Below are 14,115 nucleotides of genomic sequence, written 5' to 3'. Positions count from 1 at the left end.
GTTGATATTTACTGAAAATTCAAAAATCGTGTGGGATGTTCCTTTGATTGATTGATTGACTGTTGGTTGCTTAATATTCAGTGGCAAATATTTCATGCATGTTCAGGACGAGACCAAATTAACAATACATACAATAGGTCGGTCCTGTAATAGAGGCCTTCCAGAATGAAAGTCGAGGATATTTGAACTGCAACTGGCAAATGAGGGTATATTTAATGGAGACAGACATTTTGCCTTGCAATAGGCCACCTTCGAACCACTCATAGACTTGTTGTAAGGGATCTTAGCGTGAAAAGAGCGTGGTACTCTCTTTATATGAGGCATCGGATTCAACGTTCCCATCTGACCAGATGTGGTAGCAAAGGGATTTACTGCCGGATACTTTTTTTTGGGAGCACATGATGTAATAGGCTTTGAACTAGCTTTCAGTATTTCAGCTGAGGAAACTAACGGCCTATTTTATAACAAAACTATTTACGAAAAACAAATATGAAAGACATGAACAAACGACAACCACTGAACTACAGGCTCCTGACTTGGGACAAGCACATAAAGAATATTGCGAGGTAAAATTGTTAGTGAGCGCACAACCCTCCTCTAACCTGGGACAGTAGTGTAACAGTATAACATAAGAACAAACTATAAAAATCAGTTGAAAATACGTCCACTTGTATTTGTAGTATTTGTATTTTTATCCATCAGATGAGTTAAGCCTCTTTCAGCTGATTTTATAGTTCGTTCTTATATTGTACTGTTACACCACTGTCCCAGGTTAGTGGAGGGTTGGGATCCCGCTAACATGTTTAACCCCGCCACATTATGTATGTATGTGCCTGTCCCAAGTCAGGAGCCTGTAATTCAGTGGTTGTCGTTTGTTTATGTGTTACACATTTGTTATTCGTTAATTTTTTGTACATAAATTAGGCCGTTAGTTTTCTCGTTTGAATTGTTTTACATTGTCATTTCGGGGCCTTTTATAGCTGACTGTGCGGTATAAGCTTTCCTCATTGTTGAAGGCCGTACGATGACCTATAGTTGTTAAATTCTGTGTCATTTGGTCTCTTGTGGAGAGTTGTCTCATTGGCAATCATACCATTGCTTCTTTTATATATAAACTCATCAGATGGATACAAAGCAGAAAACATCTTACGAAAACAAAGACCGGACATGGCAGAGTATCTATACATCCCATAACAAAAAAAAAGATACTATGTAAAGATCAGAGAGTATTCGCAGTTACTGACAGATAGTTCAAAGCCAATAACAACTAATAAAATCCTGTATCTAAGACATAATTATCAATCAGTACACATCCAACATCCAATGGATTTAGTGTAAGGACGTCATTAACATTCAGAGAAAAACATGACCTTGTGCAATGCCAAAATATAGGTATAGACAAATGAAGCCAATTAAAGCTGATACATTAATTGTGTTATAAAAAACTGAAGTATCAAAGGAAAAGTACACATCCATTAGATTTAGAATAAAGATGTCAGAATCAATTTGTGAAAAGCTTATGCGATGCCTAAATATAAGGACATAGTATCGACAGGATGAAGGACCACAGTTCATAACAGTATATAGATACATATTTAGTAGCGTTTTAATTTATCTAAAATAAAATCTATGTGCGTACCGATAAAAAAAGATATTTACAGAATTTGCTACGGTATTACATGTAATTAATAACTTTTAAGAACTACGTTTTATTCAAAGGATCAATTACTTTACGTTGATCGCATCTAAATTTACGGGCGCTATAAATATCCCCATTATAAATCTTATAAATAATAAAAAAAAAAAGATGCAATGTATATATGTATGAATCAAATCAGAAGTAGATCAAGTTTGGGTTAATATACAAATAAAATTTTAACAAAAAAACAATACATTAAAATCATCGAGTGCCAGTATTTGCAAAGTATAATTATTGTGTATACTGATTAAAAGAAAGTTCCCATTCCCCCTCCCCCATGCGCCCCCCTTCCCCCAAATGCTCGTATTTTCTTTTCTTTGGTCAGATGGACATAACGTTTCGTTGGGTAAAATAAAGTTTAAAAATATAGATACATATAAAAATTTGAAACCAATAAGTAGTACGCATACGTCGATTTCTCTTTCATTTCGTATACAAGTTAAAGATTGTACACTTTGTTTGAAATTTTCATACACAGGCAAATTTTGATCGCGTGAATTTCACGTTAGTCTCATTTTACGTGAAACTAATGTGCAATTCATGGAAATTATGGCTTACGTGAATATCAAGTGAGATTTTCACGTGAAATTCACATGACAATTTGCAAGCGTACGTTGGCTTCAAAATATCAATGAGAAAACTATAGCCTCACTCAACTTAGTAATCAGACTAGACATACTTAGTAGTACAAACACATGATATACATAATATGCAATGTTTAAACGGCATCAACTTGTTTAGCTTTTCACATTTCTGTTGTTAAAGTAAATGTTACCACCTTAAACCAGAGAGTACATAAATAGAGAAAAATAAAGTAAACAAACACACATTAAAAAACAACAATCAAAACAGTCGCACCTACACGTATATTTATGTTTCGGAAATGATGGTTTCTGAAAAGTGGGTCGAACTTAATGAAAAATATGCTATTAGACAGGGAAACGAAGATGTGTTAGTTGGAGGCAGAAATTGTGCATAACCATGCTCATACACCTACTGATCCCTCCAACATTTGTTGCACGTATTCTTTGAATTTAAACATGCAAGTGTTCAAAGAGCGTGACACTCCTCTTAAGGTGGTACCCAACACCTTGACTAATATTAATTTGGCTCGTTTAATTTTCATAAAATTTTGACAAAATGTTTACTTTGACCCTTTGACAAAAATATAAAAAATTCAAAAAATTTGAACCAACCACTTTATCAGAAAAATTTCGTTAGTTATATAGCAGTTTGACAAACACTAATTTTGATCATTGAGAAGCTTAATATTTCCTTAACAATACAACGTAATTAAAACGTTTAGCTGATTTTTACAGAGTTATCTCCCTGTAGTGTTAGGTACCACCTTAAACGAAGGTATCGAATTTAACGTTCAAATTCCGACTGGACGTAGCTGCGTATTTATATACCTAACGGCCAAACGAACGCTTTTCTTAGCATATTAGCATGATTTTATACTTCCGGTTGGGAAAACTGCAAATGACCATATGTATACGCCAATATTTTATCTGTTATGTGCACATACATCAGTTAGTATAAACATTTATTTCTATCGTAGGAACGAGTTGCAAAAATGTTGTTATCCATATAAGTTTATAAACTTTTAATGGATTTAAAGAAACCTTAAGAGATGACTGGGCTACATATTTAATAGAAATGTTGTCTTCTGGAATTCTACCATTCGGCTTTTGCGATGTATAGACTATATATTTTCACACAGTTAAACCCTTACAATATTTCTTTAAATCTTGTCTATTTTCAAGCAATTGTCTATCTCCTATCAAGTATTACCTCCTTTTCCGATCTTAATCTTCATCTTAAATCTTAATTAGCTTAACATATTTGCTAGATCGTTTTTTGTTGAATCGAGCGCAAACATCATTTCTACGTTAAAATCATTACTTAGAAAAAGATCTAAATATCGTCCACCGTCAATTATCAATTAGAATGAGTGTCATGACATCTTTCATGACTCACTCCATACCTACTGTACAAAATGAATAAAACGAAAAAATCTGACAAAAATCCGTTCATTCTTTTTTTAATTCATTAATGAAATTAGTTGGTATTTTTGTATTAAACATTTCAAAGAACATTTTACTTCTAACAACAACCATTATTGCCCTGTTTCCCGTATCAATCATAAGCTAAAAGAATTCGGCAAGGAATTTGTGTTTGTCCTGGCTAATAAGGCTGACAAGCATTATTGTCATCATTATTGTCAGACGTAAATTTTATATGGAGGTTCTGGAATAGGAAATCACAAATTTACCAACATCCCAACTGACTAATTTTTTGGAAAATGACATCATTAACAAACATAAACGTTTGCTACCTCTTTACAATCAGAACCGAATAACATGAAAGAGAGGCGAAAGATACCAAGGGGACATTCAAAAGTTCCAACTATGTACTGGTTTCCGAAACTGCACATAATACCTTACAACTATAGATTTATTTCGTCGCCAAGCCATTGTTTCACTACTAAACTGTCTTTTCTACTTTCAAGTACTCTTGGTACAATCAAAAACCTGGTAATAATTTTTTCGAATAAGGTCTACGAAACATAATGGAATTAGTTACTTTTGGAGTGTCGAAAATTGGTTGGAAGTTCTAGCTTGATAAATTGCATGCTCATATGGGTGCCTTCGAATCTGTTCAAAGTTTTGAATTTTCGACCTTATATACAACTCTGCTTCATAATCTCATCACATACCTAATCAAATTGGCATTTGAAAGGTCGGGAATGTGAATATTACTTTTATATGTTCAAACTCTTTTAAGTTATTTTTCAGTAACAACAAACAGAAGAAATATGTCAAATGGACCTACTTTGATATAATAACTGCGTGCGCTTGAACTTTTACTAGATACCAGTTTTGTTCGCTATGGAGATTCCGTATATTGCCAAGTTGTCGGAATTCCAATAGGACTAACTGTTTATCGCGTATTGCGGACCTGTTTCTGTATTGTTACGAATCACAATTTATGTCTAAAATCAGCAAAGATCCATCGAAACAACATCGGATGCAAAAATTTAATAACACTTTTTATATTTAGATGATATTTTGGCTCTCAATAATGACGACTTAAGTATGTACACTAAAGGGATTTATCCTGTTGAAATTACTTTAAAAAAAGCTAATACAAATAATGAACACTGCCCTTTCCTGGATCGTGATATCTATATCTGTAACAAGAGGCTTAGTACTACAACTTACGAGAAAAGAGATGTTTGTTTTCATTTCCTATTGTCAATTATCCGTTTTTAGATGTTGACATTCCCTTGGCACCATCGTATGGTGCTTATATATCTCAACTTGTTCGATTCGCTTGTGTATGTAACAACGTAATTGATTTTAACGAAAGAAATCCCTGTAATACGGAAAAATTATTACACCAGAGTTTTCGATACCACAAATATGTCAAAACTTTTCCAAATCTTATCATCGCTACAAGGACATCATTCGTAAATATAAATCAACGTGCAGACATCTTATATGTTCTAGCATTTCACATCCAATCTATTATGGTAAATGTCTATCCAAAGCACACAAATTTCGTCATTCATCTCAAAAGCTAACAAAACCTTTAAACAGACTTATTCAGAAGGGTTTGTTTATTCCACATAGGCTAGAAGGTATAACGGAGGGATGAGATATCACTTATGAGTTTGACTGTCCCTCTGGTATCTTTCGTCCCTCTATCTTTTAACACGTTCAACCCCGCCGCATTTTTAAGTCTGTCCCAAATCAGGAACCTCTAGCCTTTGTTAGTCTTGTATTTTTTTTTCTTTATAATTTGGGTCATTTTTATATTTCAGAGTTTAGTGTGGCATCCATTTCGTTGGACTAGTATACATTATTGTTCAGGGGCCAGTTGAAGCCCGCCTCCGGTTGCGAGATTGTCTCTCTGCGTTGAAGACCCCCTTAGTAGCCTTCGGCTGTTTTCTGATTTTTGGTCTAATTGATGTCTCTTTGACACATTCCCCGTTTCTCTTCTCTATTCAATTACGCAAATAACAGCGAATAGATGAATATAACGATAAAATGTTACTGCATTTTTAACGTCAAGGTAAATGAATCTTTCTGGATTTTTTTATGCATGTATGATATTTTTTTTCACAGAAGTATTCATTTTTGATATATGAACTATTCTTTCTTATGGAAACGGATTACTAGTACCTCAAATTGTCTATGTTGAGAGATGTTTATATGATATTACTCCTAAAAATGTTACTTTTTAAATATTTTTTTTATGTATCTATTTATTCATACTTGTTCGTATCGTTTTAATACAATTGGGTTCCTGTTTTATTGAAATCGATCCTTTTTTTCTTTTGTAAATTTATGTTAATCATGTTTATATTTACAAGTACACGTAATGCCCTGATAAACAATGTTTGTACTGAATCCATGCAGGAAGAACAAAAACATATGTTATTATCAAGTTATAAAGTAAATATACAAAATGTCAATAAATCTTTAGAAGTGGGCTGAAATGAAGTTATAAATTGGTTAATCTATAATCGGAACTTTAAAATGCAACATATCAAATGCGTTGTAGTCGGTGACGGGTGAGTAAAACATGAATATTTTTGTTATTATTTTTAGTATGAATAATTTAAAGAAAACGGTTACCAACATATCATATTAGTACAAAATAATAGACAAAACATCAGTCTTTAGTGTTTATTGTTTTTCATAAATCAAAATTTTATTTTGAAGCGTTTTAGTATTAAAGTTTTTTGTATATATCTCGATCCTAAAATCATTTCCTTCTTTGTTATCATTTCTTCATTTGCAATGTAAGCTAAATACTACATAAACACTTATGATATTTGTGTTTAAAGTGTCGAGGAAAAAAGTTTTGACTAAATTTTGGAAATATGCAAAACTGATATTAAATGTCAGAGCAAACAACACGAACATATGACTGATATTCTGATATGACGTTACTTGTTTGACTCTGGGAACTCTTCTACGTTAAAAACGCAGAACATAATACAACAAAATCGACAGACATGATGACGTAATAATACGTTTTGTACACACACAAAAACGACATATTCTTGTTATTTGCACCTTTTCCTTCTAAAATCACAATAATGTATTTCATGCTGTAATTTACAATATATGTTCTTTTTCAAAATTGCTATTGCAGAATCTAAATGACTATAGGGAATTATATTGTACGTTCCATAAAAAGAAAATAACGTCACGACATTGGTTGGATTAGCCAACTACGAGGTTTTGGTATACATACGATTTTGAAAATATTCCTTAGAATGCATAGCATTCTGACTTGGCGAATAGACAGGCTAGAAAAATGTTTGGAAAGTTTAAGAAAAATATGGCCTACCAATAATCAACATCCACTTCACCACGAATTGCCAAACAATATCAATTAAAGATACTTCTATTTCATTTTTTCAGAAATGTTGGGAAAACGTGCTTATTGATATGCTTTTCCACGAATACCTTCAATGAAGATTATGTTCCCACAATGTAAGCACACATTTTATCTAAGTCATTGTCGATCTAAAATGTATATGTTGTTAAAAGACAACTCTAATTTAAATTTTAAATCTTTGAATATGCTTAAGCTTATCTACATGTAATAAAACAAATCCGCTGAAATTCTGCATGGTCTTTTACATCTGATAGATAGGAAAATAGTAAAAAAGAGAGATCGCAGGGTTTTCTGAAATTATTTGTTTTACTAATGAAATAGATTGTGTCTTTTAAAATTATCCGGCATAATTTTTTACCAACTACACCCACCTTACAGCGCATGTTTTATTTATGAAGAAATCCCTTTCTTTTATCTCTTCCTAAACGTGTCTTCATAATTTCAAATTACAAAAAAAAAATCATTGTGGTCTAAATTGTATTTTATTCTTAATCTTCAAAAGGGAAGGTGTTTTCCGTGTTGTAGTTCGTAGTAGATATTATCTTTTATAAATCATATGTAACAAAGTTAACTTCCTGTTACTTATTGATCTGTGTAAATATCTCGGAAGTACGTTTATTTGTTAAAATTAAAAATACCCTGTAAATGTTAACAGATTTGGTTCCCTCCATTTTATTGAATTGGATTCAAACATAGCTTATCTATCTACTAAATTATCGTTCGGAAACAACTGAAAATAATACTTTATAAGTTGAACGATCAGGAACACTAAAAGCCAAAATATTTAATAGCCAATGATGTACTGAAACATGCGAAGAGCTCTATAACCAGAAGGTACCTAAAATAGTAGCCAAATCCAGCTAACGTAGTTTTTGCCAGACGGAATTTGGACTGAAAGATATAATTACTTTCAGAAATGCTTTATTTACCTATCACATTCAATATAAACATCAGATATAAAATCGAAAAGAAAGGATGTAAAATATTGGTATCGACCCAGTGCTGTAAAAATGTACACTTTATAAATTGCATGCGTCCGAAGCGCTTTTCTGGATTTGTCTTTATTTAGTACGCCCGGAGACATCATTATACACACATATACCAAATTTATCAGATATATTAAAAAAGAGAGGCGAAAGATACCAAAGGGACATTCAAACTCATAAGTAGAAAATAAACTGACAACGCCATGGCTAGAAAAAGAAAAAGACAAACAGACAAACAACAGTACACAGAACACAACATAGAAAACTAAAGACTGGGCAACACGAAGCCCAACAAAAGCTGGGGGTGGTAGCAGGTACTCCGGAAGAGTTAGAAGTACCTGGTTCACATGTGGCACCCGTCGTATTGCTCATGTGAGTACAAACCCGGTCATTATCATTATCTACTGACCTTTGGAAATGGTTCGACGAAGATTCGGCTAAGAAATTTTTGAAAACTATAAGTTATGTTTTAATGTAAATACGTTCTCTTTTAACGGTTATAGCCATGGTTGAAAGAGAATATAATTTAAGGAGATAATACAATTTTCCCCTGCATATTATACTCTAGTATATAACCTAGGTTCCAAAGCTGTTAGCATACATTATCTCTGTAGATAATGTTACATCAACATGATATAATATTAAATAAACATTAAATTTTCAATATCTATAAGGATTTCATTTCCCATTCGCATTTTACAAAAAGAAAAATAACAAAATATGGAACTCCTAGGAAAATTCAAAAACGAAAGTCCATTATCAAATGGAAAAATCAAAAGCGAAAACACATCAAACGAATGAAAAACAACTGTCATATTCCTGACTTGGTACAGGCATTTCCTTATGTAGAAAATGGTGGATTAAACCTGGTTTTATAGCTAGCTGAACCTCTCACTTGTATGACCGTCGCATACAATTCCATTATATTGAAAACAATGTGTGAACAAAACAAACAGACATAATAGGTATGTTATATAGGGGTACAGCAGTCAACATTGTGTTATAATCTTAATCACTATAAAAACAAAAAAATGGTCAACAAAGAAAACCGAAATGGCATATAGACCAAGCACATAAGCAAAAATGAAAAAGAAGAATATAAAAAATTACCATAGCACAGTCACACAATGGCTAGATTGCAAATTTGATTGAGACGAGTCCACACAATGTACACCTTTCAATGGTTGAAACTCCAGTTAGCAATCTGTCGCTCATACACAATCACTTAATTTTGAATTAAAATACATGTATAAAAGACATGTTTTAGTCGTGCTTGTGAACAAGATAATTGTAAATTATTTCAAAATTAAAAATTTAGTAACATTTGAAACGTATGAAAAATTTCAGAACTTTATTGTGATTTTATATTAAAAATACTGCATATATATTCAATTTAGATTTGATAATTACAAAACAACTATAATGGTGAATGACATTTATGTAGAATTAGGATTATGGGATACTGCAGGTCAAGAAGATTACGATCGATTCCGTCCATTATCATATCCACTAACGGTGAGTTTTCAGGACTATCTAGACTTAACGTTCAAAGTTGAATGGGAATATGAATTAAACAAAAATAAGGTCGGTGATATGACAGGTTATATTGTAGATTATCAATTATTTGTCGTCATTTAGGCATATATTTAAAAAAAAATAGAAGGTGTGATATGACTGCCAATGAGACCGATATCAACCCGATTTAAAATGATATAGATAAAAGCAAATATTTTTCTCTCTAAAGTTTAGAAGCAAATAAATGATACAAAAGAAAAAAGATACCTCAGTGCGATACATACAATTTTTTATGGTTGTGACCTGTTATCTATATCTTGCATGAAGAGATATTTCTCGTGTCACACTACACGGAGTGTGATACGAAAACGTGATACGAAAACTGCTTTTGATTGGCTTATCCAGCGTCATGATATCATCGATATTACGACATTGGCATTGGCTATTCATTAGGTCATTGACAACTTTCAAAGGATAAGACATGTATATTTTGTCCATTTCAACTGACAGATGTGATTTCTTCGATATTAAAAAAACCCTCACATTTTTTACCTGAAAATATTCTTTTTTGTCAAATTTTATTACATTATGGAGCGCACCAAATGTTTTAAAATGTATGATGTTAATTTTTGACGCAGTAACAGGACATATGACATATGAGGTCATACTGGTATGTTCAATAGACTAGATCAACGATTCGCGGAACTTTTAACACAATGCGAGTGTTGATCATAAGAGAAATAGGTTTAACAACTCGTGATAACTGGGTATCGCTTGAAATCAACTCTAGTTTTTTAATTTTAAAAATCATTATATTTGAATTAAACTACTCAAGTTGATAGCAAGCGATATCCAATTCTCACTCGTTATGAAACCTATAATTCTTAATTCAAAGAAAGACAACCAATGGTGGATAGAAAAACAAGCGCACAAAAACCTATACATTAAATAAATCACAAATCAAGCTACATGAAAAATAGGGATTGAATTCCACTGCTATGAAAGGGTATGCCATTCTCTGTGTTATCCTCATGACTAACAAATCCGAGATAAGTCGCATTCGGTAATGTCCTACTAAAAAAATAGAACACGTGCGTGGTCTTCTGTGACACAGATATTGCATATTATTTTCAGCTTGTCAAACAGTTATATACCTTGTACTTCTTAAAAAACATGTCCCCTTCCTCACCTCATCGTCGTGACACCCTTTTTATAATAAAACTTCTACATGTTCTAAGTGTGCTGGCAACAATCTTTTGCTTTTTCAACTTGATTTGTAAACTATTGTCTGTTTTTATCACATAAAGGTCTTTGGATTACACAAACAAATACACAAGCTGACGACACATAGTGAAGATAAATGAAGAACACACACACACACAAAAACATAATGCAGACGTCAAGTAAAAAATCTTCATGGTCTTTTAATCGAGTATTGAGTTACGTAATGTTCCTAACCTTAACTTAAGGCTTAAGTCTTAATGAACTAAAAAAAGAAAAAAAAAGAAAGGAAAGAAATTGAAACAATTCTATTCAGAAAGTAACCGGGTGCATCGGAAGAGTAAGTGCTATTCGAAACTCGCAACAGCTTAACTTGCAAAGAAGTAGATTACACAAGATATATATCGTATATAAAGACTGTATAACGGTTTTGCAAATATCATCTATAAAAACTTATTTAATTTCAGGATGTATTTCTTGTATGTTTTTCACTTGTTCATCGACCAAGTTTGGAAAATGTAATTCAAAGAGTAAGTTTTTTAAATCAGCGAATCAGTGTGTATTTATATCGCTGTATCCCCCCGTCTGCAAATCCTACCAAATCAGTGACTAAAAGTAGAGGCAAAAAATACTAAAGGGACATTCAAACTTGTAAGTCGGCAAAATGACATAAAAAGTAAAACGATCAAAAGACATACAGCAGTTTACAAAACATACCATCTGATACTAAAGACTGAGCACCACGACCCCCACCAGGTGCTTCGGAAGGATAAGCAAAACCTGCTCCACATGTGGCTTCAGTCGTGTTGCTCATGCAAGTACAAACCCGGGGATAAAGTTTTAATTCGGTAGATCACATTCGAGGGAAGAGGACGGGGTTGTGGTTTCGACAATTGTTACGGTTCTTATACATCCTTGGCTTTCAAATATTCGGCTTTGAGCGTTCCTGATGAAGGTAGACCCAGAAAAGTGCTTCCGTTAATAAATTTTGAAATCATTAGAAACTAAGGTTTCAACTCCCTCAGGAAAAGTTAACTGTGGATGGATTTGTACTTTACGATTGTCTATTATGTATTGGTGTTTATGTCCTTTTTTGGTAATATAGATCTTCATCAGTTTCGGTTCTTATACATCCTTGGCTTTCAAATATTCGGCTATGAGAGCTCCTGATGAAGGTAAATCCTGAAAAGCTTTTCGGAAATTTATAACGTGTTGTTGTAAATTTTTTTGAACATATCCATGATATCCGTCGTCATTTGTAAAACAAATGTTTCATTACGGTCAACCACAACGTGATGGTGATTTTCGAATTTTCCAAGGGATTTGTTTAAAAAAAAAACACACAACTTTGCACAAAGGAGTTGGAGCAAAGTTTCATAATTTATCAACGGAGAACTCAGGAAAGGTATGTTTTAAAATCATGTCAGTACCGAAGCACTGAATTCGGAGCTTATGAGATACCACCTTAACAGGGCTCATCGTTTGTAGCTTCAGACTTTTCAAATGATGTTAATATCAAAATGACCGTTTAAGACTGCACTTCGTTTACTAATGGTACATATTACGTCATACTACACGTTTCATGAATGTAAGAATTATGTATAAGTAGTTATATATCCTTGGTTATTATTTTTAGTTTGAGCGTTCCTGGTGAAGGTTAATCAAGAAAGGTGCGTTGAACGTTCACAGTTTCTTTTATAATTTGTTATTTTACTTTTCTAGCACTGGTTCTATATAACATCATTTGAAAAGTCTGAAGCTACAAACGATGAGCCCTGTTAAGAGTTTAAGGTAATTTTCAGATAATTTCTTGTTGTGAATTCAGAGCTGGTCAGCCATTATGCTTGCAGTCAATTTAGTGCTGTTTAGTAGTTTTTTCGACAGTTTTTTTGCACAAGTAAGTAAAAACCACTGAACAATCAGAACTGAACATATCTTAATTGAGTGCAAGCGAATTGTCGGAACAATAACTGAATTTACTGTAAGCAGTGAATAAGTCTGAAACTTTACTGAAATACTAAACTTAATCATTTATTGTCTAGTCTTTTAAGAAGTGTTCATCAAAATGACCGATTCAGTTCAATATTGGTTTATCTGTGTAGCTTTCGACGTCAAACGAAGATACAGGACATTTTTTAGGTTTTGAGTCTACTTCGGAATTAAAATAAAATTTTTCAAAACCAGTTTTTAAATAGCAGTTGTCTTTGTTACTGACTGGAAGACATTAGATCCCCCCTCTGCTCAGATTATACAGTTTTGCCCAATCGAGATAGTGATTACAAGCTAATAACATTTGAACTTGTATTATGTTTGACATACGTGCCTCATATCTCAAATTGCAGATAATTTCCTAAAACAGCCACACAAAAAGTATAGTTATGCTGCCGTTTCATAGTTTTTTTTTATTTTACAGTGGATTCCAGAGGTCCGGCATCACTGCCCAAGAACGCCAATCGTTTTAGTTGGCACAAAATTGGACATTAGACAAGACGAAGTACCAAGAAAATCAAAACATGTTGACAAAAATAGCCAGCTTATATCATTCAGTGAAGGACAATCTATAGCAAATAAAATAAATGCCGTAAAATATTTAGAATGTTCTGCAAAGACTCAGGAAGGATTGCAAATGGTGTTTGAGGAGGCTGTAAAGGCTGTGTTATTTCCCTCTGAGCATAAACCAAAACGCAGACCATGCATTTTGTTGTGAAATCGATCAGAATAATATACATAATATATTGTGTTTTAATTGTATACAGCGTTTGGAAATACCAAAGCAATTTCATTAACCGACTAAAGACGTATTTCTTTCTACTGATGAATTTACATGAGTTTCCATTAACCGTTGTTAATCAAATGCAATTATCAAAGAAAATATATCAAGATAATATATACAATCAAGGTCGATGTATCATCTTAGAGTTTTACCGGAGATACGTCGTTAGATTATTAATGCTATTGTAAAAGCCATACTTTTTAAAATCGGCGTTGCATTCATGGAACATCGTACAAAAACAATCTGTTTTTACTCAGAAGCTTATGAACATTCTTAAAGCAGTGATAAATCCAAACGCACCAGTGACTTTTTAAGAGTTATGTCCATTTATCTAAAATTTACCTACCTAAAAATCTTAGCTACTACGTTTCAAAATAACAAGCTTTTTAAAAGACTGTTATAAATACATAGTATGTATATAACGGAACTAAATAAAGCAGAACATTATGCAAGGTACATGTCCTTATTTTTGAGATACAAGACATTGAAACTTTGGCGGGAAATCA

The 14,115-nt window shown here is 32.8% G+C and overlaps 1 protein-coding gene across 3 annotated transcripts; it reads left to right on the top strand.

Annotated features, from left to right (window-relative positions):
• Positions 1 to 6,097: 6,097 nt before the first annotated feature.
• On the top strand, positions 6,098 to 14,115 carry LOC127710009 (ras-related C3 botulinum toxin substrate 2-like). Of its 3 annotated transcripts, XM_052215722.1 has the most exons (5): positions 6,098 to 6,278; positions 7,138 to 7,209; positions 9,498 to 9,615; positions 11,304 to 11,366; positions 13,250 to 14,115. In XM_052215722.1, exons 1-5 carry the CDS (start codon positions 6,244 to 6,246, stop codon positions 13,541 to 13,543), a joined length of 582 nt encoding a protein of 193 aa, XP_052071682.1. In that variant the 5' UTR covers positions 6,098 to 6,243; the 3' UTR covers positions 13,544 to 14,115. The 3 variants fall into 3 exon arrangements, with proteins under 3 accessions (XP_052071682.1, XP_052071684.1, XP_052071683.1); XM_052215724.1 differs by lacking the exon at positions 7,138 to 7,209; XM_052215723.1 differs by lacking the exon at positions 11,304 to 11,366.

This window comes from Mytilus californianus, unplaced genomic scaffold, assembly GCF_021869535.1.
Source record: "Mytilus californianus isolate M0D057914Y unplaced genomic scaffold, xbMytCali1.0.p SCAF_7, whole genome shotgun sequence".
NCBI classification, from domain to species: Eukaryota; Metazoa; Mollusca; class Bivalvia; order Mytilida; family Mytilidae; genus Mytilus; species Mytilus californianus.
This window is presented reverse-complemented; position numbering and strand designations above follow the sequence as displayed.

What these genes read in the sequence shown, in the direction of transcription:
- LOC127710009 (XM_052215722.1), top strand. Translation starts at nt 6,244, where the DNA reads ATGCAACATATCAAATGCGTTGTAGTCGGTGACGG. An exon ending in GAAGATTATGTTCCCACAAT is followed by an intron (nt 7,210 to 9,497) that starts GTAAGCACACAT and finishes TATTCAATTTAG; the next exon opens with ATTTGATAATTACAAAACAA. An exon ending in CATTATCATATCCACTAACG is followed by an intron (nt 9,616 to 11,303) that starts GTGAGTTTTCAG and finishes ATTTAATTTCAG; the next exon opens with GATGTATTTCTTGTATGTTT.